The following is a 26,971-nucleotide window of genomic DNA, read 5'->3' on the forward strand; positions in this document are numbered from 1 at the left end:
GGTTGGTGTCAGTGGACCCCTCAATGCTGATCTTTGCTATGAAATCTGAACGGAACCTCTGCTGTTCCTTTCTGTGTACTGGCATTCGAGAGACATCTAGTCTCACTGGGAAGGAGCATTGGCATGTACCCTTCCCTGAACCCAGAGAGGAGATGGCAGTGAGCAGTCATAGTGCATTGGAAACAGTGCTTATTTGGAAAATTAATGAAAGTGGAGATTTTCCCATGAGGGGAAAACTGGCTTTGACAATGCTGTGGGTGTGGGGCCTTGGAAGGTGTGAAGGGAAGGGCTCATCGCCTAGTTATAGAGATCTCGTGAAGAGGAGCTCAACTGGGCTGATATCTAAGAGCGGAGCAAAAGAAAATGAGTGGCATAGGGGTTCTGTCCTTAAAGGCCTTTACCCTCACGCCTCTGGGCAGCAGAGGGTAAAGGTTACTATTTATTATCCTTCAGAGTTTCTCCAAGAGGGAACTGGGGAATCCTCCATCAACATCACCCAGAGATGGTTAATCATACAGATTATGTGGGGCCAGGAGATGTGAGGTACCTTTCCAGATGTTCGGAAGCAATGCATTCCAAAGTATAAGAACCTCTGCTCCAACCTGATGAACCTCGGGGAGATGCAATGTGCCCTTATCATGTGCCCTTAATGCCTGTCCCAGTCTACTCTGGTTGAGGATGGATTGGGGTCAAGAGTAGTTGTCTGTATGCAGGGTACAGTCACAGAGATAGGCCAGCAAGAAAAATGAATGAGTAAATAAATAGTGATAGCCTGAAATTGTTTCAGATAGGGTTTGTCATCTGCTTAATTCCCTCTATAAAATAAAATAACAGATAGGATTTTAGTATTATAGAAAACCCAGAGGTCAACAAGAGTCAGAATAAAATGCTATAGCAACTGAAACAGAAATGATAGAAAGTGAGAGCTGAGAAAGATTGAGCCAGGATCTCTGTACCTCCCTGTACACACCTGTCTTCAGATCCTGGCCATCTAATACCAAGCTCCTGAATGCTGGGCACAACTCCTATACCCAGGTATCCTGCTTCTCCCAGGTGCGGTTTTCTAGGAAAACCCATTGACCATGAGATTCTTGCCTTTGGACCTCAGGGAGTTATCATGGCTGCTTCTCCCCAATTACCCCTCAGTTGTTTCCAATGCATTGGGGGCTTTGGGGTTAAGCCCCACTGCCCTGGCTTTACCTTTATTGCTGGCACCTATAAGGGGCTTTTGCCCAACTTGTCAGATTCCTGCATCTGCTGAGGCCAGCAGGGATCTTGCACGTCACAGATGTGATTGAAATCTTCAGACTATGCATGTAGGCCTTTCCTTGTCCTCATCCTGCCCTGTGTTTCTGGTGCCTAGCCCCATAGCTGGACCTTGTTGCAAGGGCCCCATGGTGACTCTCTGCTCCTTTTGTGGTTTGTTTTGAGCAGTTCCTGGTCCTTCAGAAATTGGAGAACTGTTCTTATATGTCCTGGGAAAACACAAAAACCTTTACTGTATTGCCACTAGGAAGGAAATCATATATCTCTGATGTGACACTCTGAAGTGGCCTTAACATTGATTGCTTCCTCCTGGCCTACTTTGTGTGGGGCTGGCTCAGTCTATAGCCTGGCCCCTCCAGTATTCCTGCTCTCATGAGGGCACTCAGCTACTGTACGGTGGGTGCTAGCATCCTCCCAGGAATGGCATCGAGCTTGATATGCTTCCCCTCATGGTAATCTCAAATCCTCTCCACCTCTCCATTGCCATGGGACTTCACTTGACCCACAAGAAACTACTTCTTGTACCTGATATAATTCTTGTTTTCCCAGAACCAGAACTCTGAAGGCCTGCCACTCTCTTTCATTCCTCACAACCCGCATGGAATACCACCTGTGAGCAGGGCTCTGGATGACGTCCTAGTGGCATGATGGTCCTCCAACTCATATTAGCCCTGCTTCTCACCTAACCCATAGCCACCCCAACACCAAACCAATGGCAACTCCTCCTCTTGGCTTCTAAGTTCCATTATTTCTTTGTCTGTTTGGTCCTTTGTCCCCAGCCCAGTGTGCCCTGTGACTCTGACTAAACCACTCCCGATTATAATGCTTCATTCTAATCTCAGCAAGACCAAGGCACATCTCTCTTTCTGGTCTTACTCTAGGGCTACCTCCTTCAGTCAGATTATCACTGTGTCTTCCCTAGGACATGGGATATTTCTTTACTCCATTTTTAGTCCTTCTCCCTCTAGTTACATTTGTTTGCACACAATTCTTAGCACTAAAACTATTCTTCCTTCTCATTTTCCCCACGATAACAGGGAAGCAAAAGGGAGTGCTCTGAAAGTGCTTATTGGATGAATGTTCCCAAGACAGTTTCTTGTCAGCAACCTTCTAGTCTGGGTCAATGCTGGAAGTTATGCTTTGAAAATGATATCAGACCAGCATGGTTATTTATGACTCTACTTCTTGGACTTCCTGGGAGTGGTACTTTCTGCTTTAAAATTTATGGCCCACACATTTAAAGTCCAGACTGAGTAGGGAATTGAAAATAGGCTGTCTGCTAATGCTTACTGGAGACAGTGCTAGGGAGAGTGAGATTCTTGGGCTCTGGGACAGGCAGAGACACTTCTCACTTTGGGATGCTGTCCTGGATCTGTGATGCACCACCTCTGTCATTGTTGCCTTGGAAAATAGCTCATTTTATTCAGGGAGATCAGTGAATCCTACCTGTTTATCACTCATTGTTTTTGTTATAGTTGCAAGCCATCTTATTTATGGAAATATTTACCTTTAAATTGATAGAAGATAGATAACTCAGGGTGCTAATACACTGAGTTCACTTTTGTGCCATGCCTAGCTCTGAACTACATTGGCCTGGGATATTCCACTCAGGTCTCGGTAGGACATAGAGGTAATGAATAATGCAAGAAGATCTTGAATGATGCAGGAAGTATCAAAAGAAGATGGAAAGAATACACGGTCACTGTACCAAGAGAACTAGCCAACATTCTACTATTTCAAGAGGTACCATATGAACAAGAAGCAATGGTAGTGAAGGAATAATTCCAAATCTCACTGAAAGCATTAGCCAAAACCAAGACTCAAGGAATTGATGGACTACCTATTGAAATGCTTCAACACCCTGATGAAGCACTGGAACCACTCACATGTCTATGCCAAGAAATTTGACCAACTGACTGGAAGACATCCATATTTGTATCCATTCCAGGAAAAAGTGACCCAACAGAATGAATAAATTATAGAATAATGTCATCTATATCAAATCCCAATGAAATGTAATAATAAAATAAGACAAAGTCACATAAAATAGAAAAGATTTTGCTGAAGATCACCCAATAATGGTTCCAACAGTACATGGACAGGGGTTCAGAAGAGGATGTGGAACAGGGGTATCACTGCTGATGCCAGATGCGTCTTGGCTGAAAGCTGAGAGTACCAGAAAGATGTTCACTTGTGTCTCATTAAGTGTGCAAAGGCGTTTGGCTGTGTGGATTATAATAAATTTTGGAAAGCCTTGAGAAAAATGGGAATTCCAAAACACTTCATTGTGTTTAGGCAGAACCTGTGCATTGATCAAGAAGCAGTTATGTGAACAGAACAAAGGGATATACCACGGTTTAAAATTAGGAAAGATGTGTGTCAGGATAATATCCTTTCACCATATTAATTAAATTATTATGTGGAACACATGATGAGGTAATCTGGATTAGACTAAGAAGAATACAGTATCAGGATTAGAAGAAGGCTTATTAACAACCTGCCTTATGCCGGTGATACAATCCTGCTTCCTTGCGTGGAGAATTTGAAGCACTTGGTGATTAAGATCAAGCCTTCACAATGGATTCCCCCTCAATGGAAAGAAAACCCAACCCCACAACTTGACCAATAAGTAATATGATGATAAACCGAGAAAAGACGGAAGTTGTTAACAATTTCATCCTGCATGGATACACAAGCGATGCTCAGAGGCATGGCAGTCAAGGTCAATCAACACATTGCATGAGGTAAATTTGTTGCACAATAGTTCTTTTAAGTGTTGAAAAGCAAGATTGTCAATTTTAGTATTAAGATACACCTGATCCAAGCCATGGTATTTTCAATGGCCTCGTGTGTGTGTGTGTGTGTGTGTGTGTGTGTGTGTGTGTGTGTGTGTGAGAAACGTGGACATTGACTAAGACAAGTGAAGAAAAATTGATGCATTTGAAAAATGTTGGTGAAGAATATTGAAAATAACATGTAGTGCCAAAGAACAAACAGATTTGTCTTGGAAGAAGTTTAGCCAAAATTGTTCCTTATGGGCAAAGATGTAGAATTATTCCCATGTGCTTTGAACATTGTTATTAAATGAGGCTAATCCCTGGAGAAGAATATCATACTTGGTGAAATGGAGGGACAGTGAAAAAGAGGAAGACACTAGGTGAGATGGATTGGCAGAGTGGCTGCCACTTAAGAACAACTGTGAGGATGGCACAGGATAGGACTGTTTTGTTCTCTTATACATGCGGTCACTATGAGTCAGAACCAACTCAATTGCACCTAACAAGAACAGGACATGGAAAACTATGAGAAAGATTTATACCCCCTTTGGCTTCTAGAAAAGAAATGTCAAGGGAAGTTGTTTGTAATTGAATTGGGTTTTCAAAACACTTATGTTGAAGTCCTAAAGCCCTCTGCCTATAAATATGACCCAGTTTGGTTTTTCATACTAAAACAGGATGAGTCCTCAACATAATCATTGCCACTGCATTATTTAAGATTACCCTTTTACCCATAGCCTTTGTTAAGCTCATCAAACAACATTTGTTTTTCTGATGAGTCTTAGTAAAATGGAAGGGGGACATACTGATTATGTTCTGTTATTCAGCTGTGAGTTGTTAACCAGGTTAATTGTACAGTCAGCCTGCTGGATATAAAATGAGGCATTTCAGAAGCAGGAAGGCAGGATTTCACTACTAGCAAAAGAAGTAAGAGTGTTTCCTTGGACCCTGACATCCCTGAGCATTGAACCTCATTGATCCAGAAGACAGCTTGGACACCAGGAAAATGGTGGAGGAATAGCAACAGCTGAACCAGGAGCAAGAACGTGCGACAGAAGTGGACTTCTCAACCCACAAGTAAAGCTGCTTGGCCAGTGCAATGCCTCGGTTACCTCCAGGCACTTAATTGAGGGAGGTGGGTTTGTTGACCCATGGAACTGGAAGTGAGTACCTTTGGTTGAGACGTATAGCAGAAAGGTAGAGAAGCCCCTGTAAGAGCTTTGTAATGCTGCCTGAGCATGGCAGAGGCCATGCCAAAAGTCTGAGGGCCAGAGGCAAGCCTGCTTGAAGGCACAGTAACAAGATACTGCTCAGACCAAAAGAACTGTGCCCCAAGGATTTATCCCCTGAATTGTAACCTGTTAACTTCCCAATTAAATCTCAAAACCAGGAGCATAGTCTGTGAGTTCCATATGGCCATTACAATGAATTATAGAACCCAGCTGGAAAAATAGAAAGTGCTACTAGTAGGAATGGTTGGTGTCAGAAGACGGTAATAGGATGGAGTGGGGAGGCATATTTGACCTCTGTTTTTTGTCAAGCCGTCTTGGGAGACATAGGAAGTCATATGTAGGCCTCACTTCTGAGTTGTTGCTAAGTTGTTTTCAGTTACCATCAAGTTGGATCCACTCATAGAGACTTTATGTACACCAGAATGAAACACTGCCTTCTTGTGCCATCTGAATTATGTCAATTCATCTCAACGAGGGTCTTCCTTTTTTCCCCCTTTCATTTATGAACCTATTTACTAAGCATGATGTCCTTTTCCAGACTGGTCTCTACTGACAACATTTTCAAAATACTTGATTCTATGTCCTACCATAATCACTTCTAATAAGCATTTTGTCTGTGTTTCTTCCAAGGCAGAACTGTTTCTACTTTTGATAGTCCAAGATTCTTTGCATCAGTTTTTATTTGGTCTTCCTAAGTCAATGTCCAACTTTCACATGAAGATGTATATGAAAATATCATGGCTTGGGGAAGACACATATCAATCCTCAAAGTGACATATTTGCTCTTCAACACTCGAAAGAGGTCTTGTGCAGCAGATTTACCCAATTTAATGTGTCATTTGACTTCTTGACTGCTTTTTCCATTAGCATTGATTGTGCATCCAAGCAAGATGAAATCTTTGACTGCTTCAATATTTTCCCATTGATCAATATGTTAACTATTGGCCCAGTTGTGAAGATTTTTGTTTTCTCTGCATTTAGTTGTAATCCATACTGAAGCGGATAATCCTTCATCTGAATCAGCAAGTGCTTCATTTTCAATATGCAGGGTTGTGGCATCGACATATGACAGGTTGTTAATAAGGCTTCCTCCAATTCTGATGCCATCTGTTTATAACAAGTTAATAAGGGTTCCTCCAATCCTGATGCCAGTTCTTCTTCATATAGTTCAGTTCTCGTATTATCTGTCCAGCAGACAGATTGAGTAAGTATGGTGAAAGGATACAGCTCTGAGATAGGACATCTTTCCTGATTTGAAACCACACAGTATTCCCTGGTTCTGTTCTTGGTCCATGTACAGGTTCCACATCAGCAAATGTAAGTGTCCTGGAATTTCCATTCCTCTCAATGCCACCCATAGTTTATTAGCATCCACAAAGTCAACTGCCATTGTAGTCAATAAAACACAAGTAAAAATCATTTTAATATTTTCTGTTGTAGCAGTATATCAATTGCTGCCAGAAATTCAAGCTGGATTCAGAAGAGGAAATGGAACAAGGGATTTTATTGCAGATGTCACATGGATCTTGGCCAAAATCAGAGATTATTAAAAATATCTTTAGACGGAAGAAGTTGGAGTCCAGTTAGATTTACCCACCCAGAGTTCCTGCTGCTAGACCAGAAATTTTGGAGCTACGGTGAAGGAGACTGGGAGGTGGAGTCCTAAAATTAGAATCAGGGTACTAGGGTCAATCCTCAACCCGCTTTTTTTGATTCTCACTCACAAAGCAAAATGAGAACTCACTGAAACACTCTAGGTTTGTTGGGCTCAGCTTGTGGGTTCCGGTCAGAGTAGCTACCAGTGCTCTAGTCCAACCCCGAGTAGCGATTTCCCCAGGCTGACGTCCAAAAGGGGTCATAATCCCAGACTTGAGAATGAACCTCTGAAAGCTAGTCACAGGCTCCCACACCAGAGCTCCCTGTGCTGTTAGCTGCCTGTGCTTCTAGCCTGGTGGACAGGGTTGGCATGGGTAGCCATAGATTTGGAGCAATTGAAAAGATGTCAGGAAATTTACCTGAGTCAGATCCAGGTGGTGGAGCGTAAGTGGGTAGCCATAGCCCAGGGGGAGAATTCAGTTCCATTTGCCTGAGAAGAAAACAACTTCTCTGATAAGCTAAATCTCCTTCCCTGGGGGTTAATGTGATAGCCCCGAAATCAGGGCACCCCATAATCTCAATATAAAAATGAGAAAAAATATTTTCTCAGTAAAAACTGCAAATCCCAGCCTCAATGTTTAACTCCAAGACAAACTGGCAGAATGAGTCTTTTAACACACATTAGCATAATAAGGGAGTCAATGCTAAGGAAGGCCAGAAGTTTGCTACAATGCCCAGAGGATTTCAACAAAACAAAGACCCTCTGCAGCTACCTTCAGTTTCAGAATATCTCACTGAGTACATACCCAGAACCCAGAGCCCAGAGCCAGGGGGCCAATTTGATTTAATTAAATTCCAGCTGGCCAGTGGGGGAAAAAAAAAAACAACCCTCTGAGCAGTCTTGGCATAAGCTGGGGCAACTATGCAAGCCCACAGGGGGAGCTACTGTCCACTCTCAGTGATACTAAACGCAGCTGGGGATCCCTTGCCTGTTCTGAGGCCCTACATGTGGCTGGGGGAACTCCACCTCTCCTCCCTGCCTGCTGCAGTGCTGCATACAGCACAAGGCAGCCATACCAGTGATCTCCAGTACCCAACACCACTGCAGGAACACTGCCTGGCCTCCACCCCGCCACCTTGAGGTAGCCCCCTGGTCAGGGGGTCAGGTCTCAGCTATCTCCTTACATACAGTTCTCTTTATTCTCTCTCCCTTCCCTCTTACCCACCACAGGTCGGTCACAGTAGGCCCAGTTCTGTTTTGTTTTTATCTTTCTTTTTTTTCTTTCTCTCTCTTTTCCCCCTTCTCTCACTCTCTTTCCTTTCATGCACCACTTTCGGAATCTGGGCCCTACCCTCCGCCTAGGGTAACTCTGTGCAAACAGCCTGGGGCACTCCAGTCTGCCCTCTGTGGGAGCGCTGCACACCACACAAGGCAGCTGGGACAGCCCTCTACAGTGCTCCACGCTGCTGAGGAAACCACTGTCTGGTCTCTACAGTGATCTTGCCAACTAGGCAATTTTATCCAGCACCAGTGGGATCTTACACCAAAGGCCACACCAACCTGCCACCTTGGGGAAACGTTTAAACCCCTCTGGCCCCACATTCAGGGTATCAGGGATCAGCTATCTCGTTACTCGTTACTTTTTTCTGCTTTCATCTCTTTTTCCACTAGTCAGTCTTAGCAAGCACAGTTGTGTTTTCCCCCTTCTTTTCTTTTTACGTTCCTCTTTTTTTCTTTTCTGTTTCTCTCCTCTCCCTCTCTTTCCTTCCACAAGCCACTGCTGGTTTCCAGCCCACTACTGTCTGCTTAGGGCAACTCTGTGCACACAGTAGGGAGAGTTCCAGTCTGCCTCCTATTGCATTGCTGCACACGACACGAGGCAGTACTACACACAGTACTATATGGGGCTCAGCTGTATCTTTATCTATTTTCTTTCTCTTTCTTCTTTTGATTTTTTCCCTTTTTCCTCTTCTTCTATCTCTTCTCTTTCCCACCAATTTCAGCAGATGCACTTTTACTTTTTCGTTTTCTTTGATTCTTTGTTTTTACTTTACTTTTGTCTTTGCTTTGTGTGTGTGTGCTAGTTTGTTTTTTATTTTTGTTCTTGTCTTTGTTTTTGCCTCTCTTTTTCTTCTCTTCTCCTTCTCTTTCCTATCACAAGCCATTACTGGCCTCTAGGCCACTCCCCTCAGCCTAGGGCAACTCTGATGGCCCACTTGGGGGAGCTCCCGCATGCACTTGTTGGTTTTACATGCAGCTGGGGAAATCACACCCAACCTCCACTACACCCCAAGCGGCTTGGGGTCTCCCCTTCAAACGGATGGGGGGAACTCCCGCCTAAACCCCAAGGCCATACAAGTGACTGGGATAACTCCTGCCCACTGTTTGTCATGCTCCACACTACTGTAGGAATATCAACCAAACCTCCACAGCGATCTCTCTGAATAGGTTAATTCTGCCTGCCATCCACAGTGCTCTACACCCCTGCACCCTCCATCATACTCCAGTTGCAGATGGAAATACCACACGCTATCCAAGGTACTCCTAGCCATGTGAGACACACCACTACAGCTTCCTGGGAGATCAGCCAGTGAGACACCATCCTCATGGCCAACAACCACCCAACCAATGTCCCGTAAGAGGACTATCCAAGTCACATTCCAAATAACAGGATACTGGTTGGCTAGGGCAAGAATGAAACCACAGGAAGATACAGCGGTAGCTAGAACCCCAGTAAATCTACCTACAGGTAGTTTGAGGAAACACTCATATGAATTCCCCACAAGAGAGTCCAGTGCACATCATCTCTGGAAGATGGCGTGGGGCTCCTCTAAATCAACATGTAAATAGAAACCAGCCCCAACAGCTTCAACAAAAAATCAGGAGAAACAGAAGACAATGCTGGAAGAAGTCATGAACCTAACAACATACATAGAGGAAGGATACATTGACCTGCCACAGAAAGAAATCTTCAGGATGCTGCTTGGAGTCATACAGGATATGAGGGAAGCTATACAGAAAAGGGGTGAAATGATAGAGGACATAAAAGCAATGCACCAAAGGGAAATACAAGACCTAAGGGATGAAATAACAAAATTCAGTAGCAAATTAACAGACATTGCTAACAGACTTGAGGAGCCAGCGAATCACACCAGTGACCTAGATGATAACCAGGCACACTTCAGTAAATGGGAAAAGCTGTCAAATAAGACAATCAGAGAAGCTGAAGAAAATCTGAGAGCCATGTCTGATGCTAGGAAGAGGAATGATATGAGAATAATTGGACGACCGAACAAGATACAACAAAGAAGTCAACAGCGAAAAAAGTGAAGTAATTCTTAGAGGAAAACTTCCCCAACTTAATAAATACAAATCAGGCAGCCACCAGCCAGACTGAACCCCAAGAAGAAGTCACTAAGACACAAGATAGTTAAATTATTCAACTATGAGGAAAAGGAGAAAATCGTAAGAACAGCTAGGGAAAAAAACAAATAGTCACTTATAAAGGTTCCCTTATAAGAATGTGCTTAGACCTATCAGCAGACACGATGAAGAAGAGGACGGAGTGGAGTATCGTATTCCAAAAATTGAAAGAAAATAATGCAAAACCAAGAATACCATATCTGGTCAAATTATCTATTAAGATCAATGGAGAAGAGTCTTCCCAGACAAGGAAAAACTCAAAGAATATGTAAAACGAAATCCAGCATTACAAAAGATCTTTGCTGACCCAATATGGCCAGAAGATCAACACTCACCAAACAAAAATAAGAGACCCTTCACAGAGAACAACTCCACCCAGAGGGCGAAAAGAGAAAACAGCACCCAAGATAGCATTAGCTCAATCGTGAAAAAAAGGCAGGAATAAGCCACCCACACAAACAACAAAAACCAATAAGATAGGTAGGTAGGAAAACACCCAACACAAAAGGTACAAGATGACTTCATAGAGTCCACAGATGGTTGTAATAACACTTAATATCAATGGACTGGATGCGGGCATTAAAAGGCAGAGGCTAACAGACTGCTTAGAAAACATAACCCATCAATCTGCTGCTTACAGGAGACACATCTCAAGCTTACAGACAAAAACAGATTGAAAATTAAAGGGTGGAGAAAATATACCAAGCAAATGGCAATGCAAAAAGAGCAGGGGTAGCAACTTAATCTCTGACAAAATTGATCTCAAAATACTAACCATAACAAAAGATGGGGCACTATATAATGCTCAAGGGAACAGTAGACCAAGAACCAGTGAACATCATAAATACACGCATGCCTAATGAGGAACCCTTGAAATTCATAAATCAAACACTCCAAAAGATGAAAAAAGAAAGCACAGGCACAACAATTATACTGCACGACTTTAATACACCACTTTCTGAAAAAGACATATCACAAGGGAATAAACTTAACAAGGAGGTTACAGATCTAAACAGCACAAATGGACAACTTGACCTGATAGATATCTTCAGAGCTTTCCACCCAAATGAAAAAAATTCACATTTGGGACACAGCAAAGGCATTTATCAGAGTAAGGCTGCTAGCAATACATGAAAAAGGAAGAGAGACTTATGGTACAAATGCTGGCACAAAACATACCAATTAGAGCAGAGTCAACAGAACAATCCTACTAATAGCAAAAGGAAAGAAATAATAAAAATCAGAGCTGAGATATAGGAGACGGAAAAGAAAACTATGGGGGGAAATTAATGTAGCTAAAAGTTGATTATTTGAAAGAATCAACAGAATTAATAGACTGCTGGCAAACCTAACAAAAGAAAGGAAGGAATAAATCTCAATAGCAAGGATGAGAGATGAAAGAGGGGACATTATACTGGACCCTAATGAAATCAATAGGATAATTACACAGTCCTATGAAGGCCTGTACTGTAATGAATTCAACAACTTGGAAGACATGGACAAATATTTGGAAACACAATCCCTCCTTAGACTATCCCAGGTGGACCTCAAGAACCTCAGCAGACTCATACCAATAGAATAGACAAGTTTATCAAGGGATTACCAACAGAAAACCCCACAGGTCAGATGGCTTCCAGGAGAATTCTATGAAGCATTCAAGGAAGAAGTGACACAAACTCTTCCAGAACATAGAAAAAGATGGAAAACTCTTTCTATGAAGCTAGTATAACTCTGATACGTAATTTCCATCAACAGATGAATGGATCAAAACATTTTGGTACATACATACAATGGAGTACTACACATCCCTAAAAAGTGGCAATGAACACATGAAGCACATTGCCACATGGGAAGAACTAGAGGAAATCATGCTAAGTGAAGTAAGCAAAGCACAAAAGGACATGTATAACACGAGTCCACTGAGGTAAGCTTTAAAAACAAGGGGGCATAGGAGGAAATCTACTATATACATACATCCCTGAGGTGATGTGCAGCAACTACGGCAGGGGCCAAACCCAATCCAGGGATACATATGGCAGCCAACTAACAAGAGGGGGAAACAAATAGGGAAAAAAATCATGGGTAGAGGGGGAGCAGGGAACTAAATCACCCAAGGGGAGGGTATTGTTTATATCTCCACAGGAGAGGGAGAGACAGACCAGGTTTTAACCTGATGTGCCAAGATGTGAATACAATATACTGGATGTACCAGGGAACCAATAGAGAGGTCGGCCCAAACCCAACTAGGTGGACAGTCCCCCACTCAGAGGATAGCACTGGGGACAGCATGGGGAGTGGGACACATCTGATTAGAGTACACTGGAGAAATTAAAAGGGGTGGAGAGGGAAGGGCGTACATGCTGGCCCACCAACCCAAGGACCATATTCCTGCTGAGAGCACACAACACACAGAGGGGACCAAAGGGCTGGCCCCACCACAAGACACAACATCCCTCACTAAACCCTAGCACTGCAGGGGACAATACTGGAGAGAGTGTGGGAATTGTGCATAATCTGACCCCATCACGCTGGGCTAAACACTAAGAGCATGCAACAGAGCAGCAAGGGGAGCAAAATGATGAAATTGCTGGGGTATCCAAAAATAGACGTGGGATTGTGGCACCCCATCAGACTCAAATGGAAAACACTTGTAAAGACTAACAAACAGACCATGAACTATTTACAGGCCTTTCTATTTTTGTCAGTGCTTTCTTGTTGTTGTTGTTGTTATTGTTTTGTTGGTCTCAACTTCCTTTGTTGTTTTATTTGGCTTTGCTGGGTTTTTGCACTTATTATTGTATCTGCATGTCTATCTAGATAAGATAGGCAGAATGAATAATTCAGAGATGAAAAGAAGGGGATCAATGGTTCTGAGGGGGTGGGGGGAAGGGAAGGTGGGAAAAAGGAAGGGTGGTGGAACCAACCCAGGGACAAAGGAACAACAAGTGAACTAAAATCAAGGGAGAGAAGGTCGTAGGATGCCTAGTGGGGCGTAATCAAGGGAAATGTAGCAGCGAGAAATTACTAAACCCAAAAGAAGGCTGAACATGATGGTGGAACAAGAAGAAAGTAAAAGGAAATAGGAGAAAGAACCAGGAGGCAAAAGACATTAATAGAGGTCTAAATACAGGCATATATATATCAAGAGAGGAAAAGAACTATGCCCTCATATCTATATATTAAGAATTAAGGTTGCAGATGGACATTGGGCCTCAACTCAAGTACTCTCTCAACACAAGAACACTTTGTTTTAACAATCTGGCATTCTGTGAAGCTCACCTATCAGGCACAATCGCTGAAGATAAAATGGGTGTACAGGTAAATGGTGAAGAAAGCTGATGGTGCCCGGCTATTGAAAGCTATAGCATCTGCGGTCTTAAAGGCTTGAAGATAAATAAGCAGCCATCTAGCTGAGAAGAATTAAAGCCCACGTGGGGGAAGCACACCAGCTTGTGTGACCATGTGATGTAGATGGGATCAGGTATCAGGTATCTAAGACTCAGAACAAAATCATACCCAAGGTAAATGGGGTGGTGGGAGGCATGGAGTGGAGACCCAATGCCCATCTGTAGACTATTGGACATCCCCTATAGAGGAGTCACAGGGAAGGGTGCATTATAGCACTGATTAAACATACAACTTTCTTCAGTTCTTTGGTGTTACCTTCCCCCAATGATCATGACCTCAATTCTACCTTATAAATCAGATTATACCAGAACATGCACACTGCTACAGACAAGAGACCACAACACAGGGAATCCAGGATAGTTAAACACCTCAGGGTCAACAATGCGAGTAGAGATACCAGGAGGATTAGGAAAGGTTGCGGGGAGAAAGTGGAAACCAATCACAAGGATCAATTTATAAACTCGTTAGGAGGATGAACAATGGAAAAGTGGGTGATGGGCAATGGACAATGTAAAATATGAAAATAATAATCTGTAATTTATTAAGGGTTCATAAGGGAGGGTGGGTAGTGGAGGGAGGGGGAAGAAATGGGGAGCTGATATTAGGGGCTCAAGTGGGAAGAGAATGCTTTGAAAATTATGATGGCAGCCTATATGCAAATGTGCTTGACACACTGGATGAATGTATGGATTGTGATAAGAGGTATAAAAACCCCCAAGTAAAGTATTTATTAATATTTTTAACTGCCGGTAAACGGTAACAAAGGAAAAAGGAGGGATGATGCAAATATCTAGACTTTGAGATGAAAAGGGTGATGTCACAACAGATCCAAATAAAATAAAAATAATAAACATCTATGAAAAACTACATCCCATCAAGTTGAAATAAACACATACATAAAAGACTGCCTTCTCTAATTAACCTAGGCAGAAGTATAATACCGCCACCTCAACAAATCCTTAAGAAAAGAAGAAAATAGAGAAGGTCATCACAAAACTCCCCACCAAGAAAAGCCCAGGTGGCTTCACAGGGGACTTCTAACAAGTCTTTAGTGAGGAACTACACAAAGTATTCCAAAACATAGAAATTGACAAGAAACTCCTAAACTCATTTTGGTATAAAACTCACTGTGGAATAAAAACCATATCACCATATCAACAAATACAGAAAAGGCATTTGGCAATATCCAACACCCACTGCTGATAGAAACACCGAGCAAAACAGGAATAGAAGGGAAGCACCCAATATAATAAAAGCCATACATGAAAAACCAATCGCCAACAACTTGCTCAATGGGGCAAAACTGAAAACATTCCCCCCAAATAGGAACTAGACAAGGATGTCTCCTGTCAACACTCTTATTGAACATTGTGTTGGAAATTTTAGCCAGAACCATTAGACAACAGAAAGAAATAAGACTACTCCAACAGAGAGACTTCATCTCATCTGCACTCCCTTTTTAGGGATGTGGGGAAAAGGAGAGGGACATTCAGTTTCTACCGTATAACACTGTGCTGAGGTTACCCTAAAGTACTAGAAATGTTTAGTGGAAATTCAAGTCTGAATGGGATGAAGGGCATACAGGTCTCAGAGAAGGCAATTACTTTTCTGTTGGTGGGTAAATATGGAGAAGCAATCTCCCACTGAAGAGAAACAAAACAAAGCACATAGCAGTACTTATATAGAACCCAAGGAGAGCATATGCCTTGAACGATTCCTAATGAGATGCTTTTGGCTTAGTTGCTATCCAGCCTTGGGAATCCAGGCTGTGTGCTGACTACGGTGAGTTTAGACTGCTCTTTTGAGGCACACACCATTGTCCACAGGTCACAGCAGAAGGACTAGATGTGGAAACCCCACTAAGTGAACTGAGCTCTAACTCAAACTCAGCTGTAGCTCTTGGTCTTAAGGTTGAAACCTTCTAGTGTTTCAGAACCAGATGGCTGCTAACCCAAGGTTATAGAACTAGCTACCATTGGCTTTTGGTACACACCTGCTACCCTGAGGGTACAAATGGATAGTGGCCCAGGACTATCATGTTGTTACTGTTTCTATGCTCTCCTTCCTTTTTTATGATGTTTTAATCTGGTAGGCATGAATCTGTCATTGTGAACGAATGCTATTAAAAGTTTCACTCTACCACCAACCCCCATAGTTTGTGTGAACAGTGTTCTGTCACATAACAGTTTAATCTGTACCAACCAATGTATTGCAGCTTGCAGCCATCCTGCACTGATAATATCCTTTTCTCAACAGTGTTTTAAATCCCACATTTTAAAATACATTGACTAACTTAATCAGTTCTTATGACATGACCCTCTGTGATACTTGTCCTCCTAAGAGATCCCTGCAGAGATGGGGGTTGTAGCAAAGTGTGGAGAAGAAACCAGATGGTGCCCAACTCTTAGAAAAAACAGTATCTGGGGTCTTAAAAATTTGTCTTCAATCAAGCAGCCATTTGAGTGAGGTGCCAACTGGGCCCACATGGAAGAAGCACACCAGCCTGTGTGATCCAGTAATTGTGAATGTTAAAATTGAAACCCCAAAGAGAGAACGGTATCAAAGCTTCCACTGTAAATATCCAGTGTGCTGAAAGCTATGGATGACAGCGGGAGGTGAAATCCACTCACAGGGTTCACACACAGATCAAGCCTCCGGTGAATCTCCTCTGACCATGGGCCAGGGATGCGAATAGGCTTGCTACCAATACATAGTGTAGTGGGATTTGTTTTTTAGTTTTCTTCCTGTATGCTATTTTCGTTATATGAAATCCAGGATAGAGACAATGACTGAATTTTTGGTTTCTTGACGATTGTAGTGAGAGAGGTTGGGGGGAGGTGGGGAGCTGATGACAATGAGTAGAAGAAAGAAATGTTCTGAAATTAATGGTTGCGATGATTGTACATCTTTAATATGTTTGAATCATTGAATTATGTAATATGTGAAATCTATGCTATTAAAATACTTTAAAAAAGAAGTCATGTTTGCCATACAGACATTAGGAATGTGATTTGTTTTTATCAACTGTGGTGGGTCAGGATTCTCCCTTGATATGACCCAATAGTGCGGTCAACTCCATGATGTGAAGTAGCCAAGCAGTTAATCTAGTCATCGTTTTGAGACTTCTGAGGGAGTTTACATTCAGGATAGGGCCTACTCTTAGTTTAGACTCAGAATGCAGAAGTTGGCCCACTTCTACTGCTGGATCAAGATCCTCCATCAAGTTCATCGATCTCCTATTATATTACCTGCCGATCCCAGGAGCTAGCAGCACACCAGTGATCTCAGATTCACTCAGCTTGACTTAGACCAGACTGTGATCTTCCTGCCCACTGTTCATCAGCCCCTGCACCTACAGAAGAAGTCAGGTGAAGACTTCAGCTTATATCTGATCATGGACTGGATTTACCCCCTTCTACAACTATGTGAGTCATTTCTTGATATAAATCTTGTTTTATATACATATACATACACATACACAGATCACTGGTTGTGCTTCTCTAGAGAACCAAGCCTAACACAACGAGGTACCTGAAATTCCTCAGTAGGGCTCAACCCCATCAGCCAGAATTCTAAAGCAGAAACAAAAGTCACAGTGTCAAGATTTCCCCAGGGTGAGCTCCAGTTCAAAGTCAGCATGTGTACATGGGACCGCTGGCCTCTGTGTATTGGTGTACACTAGAGTCTGTACTTGTCTTTGTAAGTACGAAGAAGCAAATACCCAAGTAGAAAATGACAATGATTTTTAGCTTAAGAGCCTTCTAATATTTGGGGAAAATGTACTTTAATAGACAGCACTTATTTTCTATCAGTTTCCAGCAAGTAAACAAAAATTTTAATGCAATAAACCTTTAATAAAGCAACTTATGAGTATTTTTGTGTGAAGCATAGCTCCAGGATCTATCATCAGGCTGCCTGCAGGTCCTTGAACGTGTGATCTTATCCAGTAGTAGAGGCACATCTTTCCGGAATCAAAGGTAAAATTCTGGGGCCATTCGGAGTATTGAGTGGGTATTAGTTGCAATGGGAAATGGAGGAGCTTTCTCTTGCAGCCGAACTCAGGTCGTGCATCACAGACCAATTTTACCTCATGCCATCGCCCTGAGAGCGCACTGGCTGATGCCCTCGAAGCCTCCAGGAGGAGCCTAATGCTGTCTCTTTGCTCCTACCCATCTGCGGACCAGCAGATGATTCTCCCCTTTTCATCACCAACCAGGAGTTTGGTCTGGTTCCTTGGGAAGAGAATTAAAAAAAAAAAAAGTTAGAGATAAGCCTGTGAGCCTAGTACTTGAGAAACTGCATTCACTGTTTTTGAATTACGTTTCGAATCCATAATATTCAAGAGTGGGAGAACAGGCAAATGCGTTGTTAAAAACGTCTCCAAGGATCCTGCACAGGTCACCTAGCCATCTCCCACGCATATGACTCCAGCATCAGTGCAGTAATGTGCTCGCTAGTTGTGGTGCCCTCTGCTGGCGATCTGGAGAAACCAGGTGGCAGTTACCTGGACACAGACAAAGCTGTCACTGCAGGGCTGGTCTTGCTTGGCTTCCCTGTCAAAGCAACACTGACGTCCAACTCTCGACAAAGGGCCAGGTTCTTCTCCCACCTGTGACCTGTGGGCAGGGTGCAGGAGAATATTTAGAAAACCTCGAGCGGCCTCACACAAATGCACATCTGTACACAGGAACACAAACACACGTATTTATATTTGTGGTCAGCAAGTTGTTAAATTGAGAGAGAAAATATATTTAATCTTGGCCTGTGCAGTTGCAAAAAGGGCCATCACAATTTAATTTGCAAGCTGTGATAGTTACATGTGCTGACGTGCTGCGGTATCCATTGTATACCAAATTGGATTTGTGTATTATTGCTTTCTAAATTGCATGCCTAGTTCAGCAAAATTGTTCATCAGTGTTTACTGGCTTTATGCTTAATAAGATGCCCCACAATACCTTGCTGCCAGGATGTAACGCAGCCTGTGTAATTGCCTAGTAAAAATAAATTGCATAAAGTTGGCATTATCAACTTATCTAAATCCTCTCACACCGCAACCAATAATTAAATGCTGAGGACATTCTTTCAAAAAATGTAACTCAATGATTGTTACTTCACTCATTTTAATGACTGCATTTGGGGATAAGCATTAACTCCTTTCATGTGGAGAATGGGGTTTGAGATACATACAGCAGACCAGGAATCTGCAAAGCCACTCAGTTAAGGCAAAAAAGAATATTGTTGGCTGAGCTGTTCTGGGTGGCCATCTCTGTGTGCAAACAGGCTTGTGTGCCAGGAAATATGAGAGGGAAAAAGGGAAACATGAAGCAGAAAAAGGAATTTTCAAGTTTGTTTTGTGCATAACACCAAGCAAGCCTTAAATATATTAGAGCTGGTCCAAGTCTATGGGATGATCCCTGAAATAAATTATACTCACTGGATTGATCTTTCTTGCAAACGATAAACAAGTGAATTCAAGACAGGAATTAGATAGTATCTGCCAACAAATGCAGCATCTTTAATATCTCAAAGATCTAGTTTCTTATACCTTAATACACACAAGGGATGTAGCACCAAATATGTGCCCAATACTTATTCCTTTAAAACACAATTGTTTCAAAAATTATTAGGAGAACATAAGAACAAATACCCACTGCTGTTGAGTCAATTTCTACTCAGAGTGAACCTGTAGGGCAGAGTAGAATGGAACCATAGGGTCCCTGAGACTATGAATCTCAGGAACTGACAGGCTCTTCTTTCTCCCTCAGAGAAACATGGGGCTTTGTGTATTCCTGATTTCTAAAAGCATTCAAGAGAGCAGACAGGTTCATCTTTTCCCCTCCAGGCTTGTATGGTTGGTGGGTCGAAACAGTGACTTAGCAGCCAAATTGCTTAATCCACTGTGACACCAGGGATCCTTATTAAAGAGCGTCAGTGGATTGAGTTTACAACACCTGGCCATGGGTTTGTTAACATTAAACTGTGGCGCAGACAGATCCTTTATGGATCCTTTTAATGACTACATCTTTCCTCCATGTCATTTCATCAGAATCCTCCATTAAACTGTAATCAAAACCCTGGGGATTCATTCTGTGAGCTGTAGGAACCTCACATCAAACAGTCAGAAGAGGAAGGATGCTGAACTATTGTCCCCTGTTGGTTGGGTTGAGGAGCAGGACTTAGGGTTGCCATTTTAAATAAATATCCTAGTGATGCTGATGCTGCTTATGTTCAGGCCCTCTTTGAGGAGCTTGCCACAGAGAGTTAGTTGTGTGGGTGCGCCGGGGTCTGGGGGACAGGCTGGAGCAGGATGTGAATTCTTCCTCTTCTCAGGGGACACAGCAAAGTCCTCCCTTTGTTCCCGTCTGCAGGCTGTCTGTCTAGGCCACAAGCCAGCTGAGCCTAGGAGAATTTGGCATTTGAGAGTCACCCAGGCAGAGAGAGGGCTCAAATCAAGCTCAATGAAGTGTAGCTTCCCTATTAAAACTCACGAATTTCTAAGAACCACTCTGGTCCCAGTTTTTATGCCAAGAAGCATCACAAAGTTTGTGAAGGAGAAAGACTTCAGCAGGGCATCTCCAACTGCTTCACATTTCACCAGCAACGCACAGTCTTCTGCAAAAGCATGGCAACAATACTGAGAGCCTCTCAACTGCTCTCAGCTGACTCGCTGGCCTGGCTGGAGCTGCAGTCCCGTGATGGAAGACAGAAGGAAAAGGGCCACGGCAAGCTCTACCACTCACTGGCAGTTACCTTTTAGACTTGGAGGCTTGGAGGAGGGCTCACCCTCTGCCATGATGTGCCCAGAAGCAGACATCTTCACATCCTCAGTTTTCCAAATCTGTCCAACAAGAGAAAATGTCAGGCTGGGGAATGACACGCATCCCCTTCAATGGACTCTGAGTGAGCAGGTGAGACTTGGTCCCAATTTTATTTCTGATGCTTATTTATTTTCAGTAAAAATAATTACTGAGGCTGCAATTTCCCTCCGAGGGCGTTGGCTAATCAACATTACAACTTGGAGGAGTGCATCTTGCATCCCATTACCTGCAAAATGATACCCAGTAGTTAGGTCATTAGTCTTTCCCTAGGTAATGTTCCCGTGTCCTCCCTGCTGCCATCCTTGGGTAGCCTGTCAACCACGCCTCTTATCCCCCCATCACATGCCCAGCACCCTGTTCTTAGCCTGCTTGTCAATATATCTTTCACAGCTTCTCGTGTTCTCTGAGTCTGAATTTGCTATTGCTGGAGGACAGAACCAGCCTTGACATTCATTACTTGGTGTGGAGACCTGGTCTGGAATGACCTTAAATGTGTAACTTCAGATTTGGCCCCCCGGAGGAGGTGAGAAGAATGCAGATCAACAGATTTCTAACACCACGACTCTGTCCTAACCATGGCACACTTACCCGGACCATGCCATCGTGACTCCCCGTGATGATGATGTGGCTTGTGTCCCATGCTGGTCCCTCCATCACATAGCAGCAGGTTATGGCTCCTTCTGGACCCCAGGCTGTGGTGATGCTGGCCAGTGCCTGTCCATTGACAGTCCACAGGGACAACTGGACTCCAGCACAGGAGACGATGGTGCCCTGCAGCAATACAAGCTGGGGTCACTGCTTGCCCCTCTGGAACTTACCCAGTTTGTGTCTGAATGCCCCAATCTCCCACTCTGAACCCAGGTACACCAAGACTCTCTACAGCACCCATTTACTCTAAGCCAACTTATAGGTCAGCAATGTTTCCTGAAAATTCTTGCTCTTTTCAAACTGTAATCATGTCTTTGGATACTGCTTTTTCCTGGAAAATTCTAAGTGTCTCACCCTTTGGGATCAAGCCACAGAACTCTCCCTGGCCTGACACTGACTGGCAAAGAAGACCAGCATGGAGACTGTCCGTGACTTTAGAGATTAGGCCTGCACTTAACTAGCTAGTCTTTTCGCATGAAGAAACTTTAGGGCTCTTTCATGGAAGGCAGAGGCAAAAATTCATAAAAGTATATGGGAGCTTCAAAAATTAGTGGGAAAAGGGGATTGAATGACTCCATTAACTTTTAAAAGACACCCGACAGCTCAAACTTCAGCAGCATTCCTCAAAAGCCAGTTTCTGAGGAGCATATCCCCATTCTAGCCTGGGAGTTAATGTCTGGAGCCATTGTTAATGGAAGATAATGTGTGGAGCCATTGTTCTTCACGTCCTTGTCCATGCAACACGCAGTAGTGGCCCCTGTCAGCGAGGAAACTGAGAGTCAGCTGGTGGCATGCCAGTGCTTGGAGGAAGCTCAGTACCTCTCACCTGGACTCTCCGTGACCGCTACACTGGGATTTACCATGGTACCTCCTGGAATGCTTGCTAAAATCTGCCTGAGGCCAGGGTCCATGTCTGATCATCTCTGTACTAAGCACCAAACAGTGAGCCCAGAACACACATCAACAGAATTCAATAGGCTCCAGGAAAACTGTCCTGGTGCCAGTCTTCTCTGAGGTCATAGGACACAATTCCTTATGTTCTCCCAGATCAGGATTCGGTATCTTCCTCGATAGAGCTATCTATCCATTCAATCACCAGCATCCAGCCATACTTCATCTACTCATCCACTTGTCAAAATCACCAGAAATCTGTCTAGCCATTAAACCTGTTGCCATTGAGGTCATTCTGACTCATAATAATGTTACAGGACAAGGAAGAACTGCTCCATAAAGTGTCTGAGACTGTAAATATTTATGGGGACAGTCTTATCTTTCTTCCACAGAGCAACTACTTTATTTGAACTACCATGTGGCAGTTAGCAGTCAAATGCTTAACCCACTGCATCACCAGGGCGTCTTAATCTACACATAAACCCAACTATTTAAAAAATTTTAATTTATTTTTTAATCATTTTATTGGGGGCTCATACAATTCCTATCACAATCCATACATCCATCCATTGTGTCAAGAACATACGTACCTTTGTTGCTATCATCATTCTCAAAACATTTGGGCCCTTAATATCTGCTGCTCATTTCCCCCTCCCTCCCCACTACCCCCACCTCATGAACCTTTCATCATTCATAAATTATTATTATTTTGTCATATGTTATACTGTCTGACATCTCCCCCTACCTTCTTCTCTGCTGTCCATCCCCCAGGGAGGAGGCTATACGTAGATGCTTGTAATCAGTTCCCCCTTTATACCCCACATTCCCTCCACCCTCCAGGCATCGTCACTCTCACCACTGGTCCTGAAGGAGTCATCTGTCCTGGATTCCCTGTGTTTCTAGTTGCTATCTGTACCAATGTACATCCTCTGGTCTAGCCAGAAAACCCAACTATTTTATCTACCCATCCGTTCACGAATCGACTTATTCATACACTAATCTGCACATGAATCTATGTACCCACCCTTTACTCTATTTATTTAGCTATCCATCTATCTAATCAACCATACCTCCACCTACCCATCGACATTCATCATATTATATTGACACTGGACTCAAGCCTGCTGAAGGCACGGCTGACTGGCATCTCAGTCATCTTCTTCTCCTCCCTTCATACCCATTCTATCTATTACTTGAGTCTCTAGGGTTTTCTATGAACAGCTTCAGGAGTCTCTGAATTTCAGGGAACCCCATGTCTCATGACAAAGTACTCATCCTGAGAGAATTTTCACAGCAAAATGCTGCAATATTGACAGCTACCGTTGATGAGAACATACTTTGTGTGAGCAATGCCACCTTACATCTTTTGCAGCATGAGTTGGTGCCTAAATATATTGGTATTTTATAAGTTTTGTCTCTGTAAACTCAATAAAATCCTTTAGTGCAACAAGCAGGGGAAAGGAGATGTCGGACAGTATAAGATATGGCAAAATAATAATAATTTATAAATTATCAAGGGTTCAAGGGGGAGGAGGGAGAGAGGAGGGAGGGGGAAAATGAGCAGCTGATGCCAAGGGCTCAAGCATAAAGCAAATGTTTTGAGAATAATGAAGGCAACAAATGTATAAATGTTCTTAACACAATGGATGGATGGATGCATGGATCGTGATAAGAGTTGTATGAACCCCCAGTAAAATGATTTAAAAATAATATTGATTTTTAAAAATGCTTGATACATGGATGGATGTATGGATTGTGATAAGAGCTGTAAGAATCCCCAATAAAATGATTTAAGAAAAAGAAAAAAAATCCTTCAGTGCAAATATCACATTCTCATTTATGTCCCAGAGAATAAGAATAAGGTATGCCAGAACCTACAGACAGTGTGCACCATGACTTCCTATGAATCTCCAAAGTCTATGCAAGCTGTAGCTACCATCTGCCCCTCATTTCATCGAGGATAGATGGTTTCTTCCGATAAAGAACCTTTCCCCCTCTCCTCTCCTCTCCTCTCCTCTCCTCTCCTCTCCTCTCCTCTCCTCTCCTCTCCTCTCCTCTCCTCTCCTCTCTCTCTCTCTCTCTCTCTCTCTCTCTCTCTCTCTCTCTCTCTCTTTCCCGGAAGAGCTCATCTTTTATACCCAGCATGGAGGAAGTAGATATCCTTCTTGCCATGATAATAAGAACCACTTGCAAAGCCAACACTGATTTGTAGTCAATGTGCTGAATTTGAGCACAGGGCCACTCTCATCAAAGTCAGATCTTACGATCCAAACTCCCTGGTGGTCATGCTGGGAACACACTTCTTCCATAGTCCCAGCCAAATACAAGAGCTATACACAGTGCTGTATTTGTTGGCTGCACTTTGTCCCTAGAGTGTAGGGGTCTGCTTAACATCCCAGGTGATTAGCACCTCTCTGTCCATGGCCCCTTTTCAATACATTGTCCAATATGCTATCATACAGGCTTACCAGAAACAAGCAGCATATAACACTGAGAAACCAAAGTCTCACCGAGATATCACTGATGGTGATGGCAGAGATGGCCTCCCGGTGAGCAGGCAGACGGGCCACATGATTGAGGTAGTCCAGGTCCCACAAGATGCAGGTACGATCCTGGGAGCCACTCACTAGGAGGCTAAAGGTGGCTGATGCTGCTAGGCACGTGACAGTCTTGGTGTGTCCATATAAGGCCTGGGAACAGGAGACACCAGTTATAAGAAGGGTACTTTAATTCAGCAACTTGTGGCCATAACCACCCCTTCCTTTTACCACTGAGTCCTAGATGAGAAGGGATTAGAGATACTCAATCATTCCCAAGTTTGTGGTCATGTATGTATGTGTGTTTGTTCATGTCTAACATGTCCAGGAGCCAATGCCCAGCGAGGTAAGAATAATCTGTCCAAGCTGACACCAACAACCTCCTTAATCTTTTTATCTTCCTCATTTGTCTTGCCACCCTCAGCCCGTCAGTTTGTTGTACTGAGGTGACCTGCCTGTTGGAATGATGCTAGAAGTTAGACCACTAGTATTCCAAAAGGATCCAAATCACTTATAGTGGACAGGTTCATCAGAGCTGCCAGAGTAAGACAGAAAAGGAAGAAAGGGATCATGATCTACTTCCATAATTAGCCAATAAAAACTAATTTTACAAAGAACGTAACAGAATATCATCCAATGTAAGTACTAGAAGATGATGGTTCAAGATTTCATTGGGTTATCCACAGGTAGCCATTAGTAGGAGCCAAGTTGATATTGTTGGTGGTAGATTCATTGAGTCTGCTCCAACTCACAGCGACCCTAGGTTCAACAGAACGAAACACCTGCTCCGTCCTCACAATTGCTCTTATGTTGGAGCACATCGTTAAGTCACTGTGTCAATCCATCTTGTCGAGGGTCTTCCTCCACGTTAGCAAGCATGATGCCCTTCTCCAGAGATTGGTTTCTCCTGATAACATGCCCCAAATACATGAGAAGTCTGGTCATTCTTGCATCTAATAAGGCTTCTGGTTGTATTTCTATCAAGATAGATAGAAGTGTTTGTTCTTTAGTTCATCAATGGTACTTGTGTTAGTCTGGGTTGACCAGAGAAACAAAATCAGAGACACTCATATGTGTATGAGAAAGAGCTTTATATACAAGAGCAATTAAATATCGAGAAAATGTCCCAGCCCAGTCCAGATCAAGTCCATAAGTCTGATATTAGCCCAGATGTCCTATACTAATCTATAAATTTCTCTTCAGACACATGAAACACATGCAATGATGCCAAATGCGAGAAGATCACAGGCCAGTGGGTAGAAAGTCTTGTGGATCCAGTGGTGGTGGAAGCATTTCAGTACTGGAGTGGGTCTCCACGTGCTCCTCCAGCTCCAGTGATCTAGAGTAGCTCCGTGTGTCTTCTCATCAGTAATACAAAGTAGAGAGTGTCTCCCCACCTCCATGGAGGGATACAGGAGTTCCCAGAATCCTCAGAAGGCCATGCCCACATGAAGACCTCATTGGTTATGGCCTGATTGATAGGCTAGACTCCACCCCTTTGCAAGTTGACAGGAGATTATGTAACTACCACAGTACTTTTTCAATATTCTTTGTCAGTACCATAATTCAAATGCACTGATTTTTCTTCTTTTCAATACATAACTTTCACGTGCATATGAGGTGATTGAAAATACCATGACTTGGGTCAGGTGCACCTGAGTCCTCCAAGCAAAATCTTTCTTCTTAGTCCCTTAAAGTGGTCTTTTACAGCGTATTTACACAATGCAAAGTGTCCTTTGATCTCTTGACTGCTGCATCCATAAATATTTATGTGCATCCAAGACAGGGTTCTCTAAAGAAACAAAACCAGGACATTAATCATAAGTGTTCTGGTTTTGTTTCTTAATATATACATATATACCTATATACATATATATATATACATATATATATGGATAGATATATGTAACATGAAGAAATAAACATAAACAGCTAATTAATAGTACAGTGGGCTCAGTTCAACTCACTTCCATGAGACAGTTAATATACTGGCAGTCCTTCAACTCACAAGGGCTGCTGGGTGCAAGTCAAGAAGCAGACAGCTGAGTCTTCTATAGAGCAATACAAGCAGTCCAACCACAGGCAGCAAACAGCAGGACAGGTCACCAACAGTAGACCAGATGACAGGGTCTGACAGATCCCAGCTCAAGTGATGTATACACCAGCAGTGTGGCAAAGCAGGTCTCAAAGAAACTTCAAACTATAGCAACACGGTCCATGGGTTGGGTGTCACAAGTTGAGGTAGAGAACTAGCTAAGGCAGCTGCACACTGGCCCAGTCATCAAAGAGCAAGAGACAGAAAGGTGAGGCTTACCGAGCCATTTTTCTCTTTGCTCGTCAATTAAACTACAACCTTATTAATCCCACATGTGTT

The 26,971-nt window shown here is 43.0% G+C and overlaps 1 protein-coding gene across 1 annotated transcript in view; it reads right to left on the reverse strand.

Annotated features, from left to right (window-relative positions):
• Positions 1-17,868: 17,868 nt before the first annotated feature.
• WDFY4 (WDFY family member 4) overlaps positions 17,869-26,971 on the reverse strand; it is a 388,818-nt gene continuing 379,715 nt past the window's right edge. Inside the window, exons 57-61 of the mRNA XM_075527922.1 lie at positions 24,571-24,750; positions 21,110-21,292; positions 20,454-20,541; positions 18,208-18,319; positions 17,869-17,935 (exon numbers count right to left, since the gene is read on the reverse strand). Coding sequence (XP_075384037.1) covers positions 17,869-17,935; positions 18,208-18,319; positions 20,454-20,541; positions 21,110-21,292; positions 24,571-24,750 — 630 coding nt within the window. The remainder of the gene's footprint in view (positions 17,936-18,207; positions 18,320-20,453; positions 20,542-21,109; positions 21,293-24,570; positions 24,751-26,971) is intronic.

Source organism: Tenrec ecaudatus, chromosome 12 (assembly GCF_050624435.1).
Source record: "Tenrec ecaudatus isolate mTenEca1 chromosome 12, mTenEca1.hap1, whole genome shotgun sequence".
Classification (NCBI taxonomy): Eukaryota; Metazoa; Chordata; class Mammalia; order Afrosoricida; family Tenrecidae; genus Tenrec; species Tenrec ecaudatus.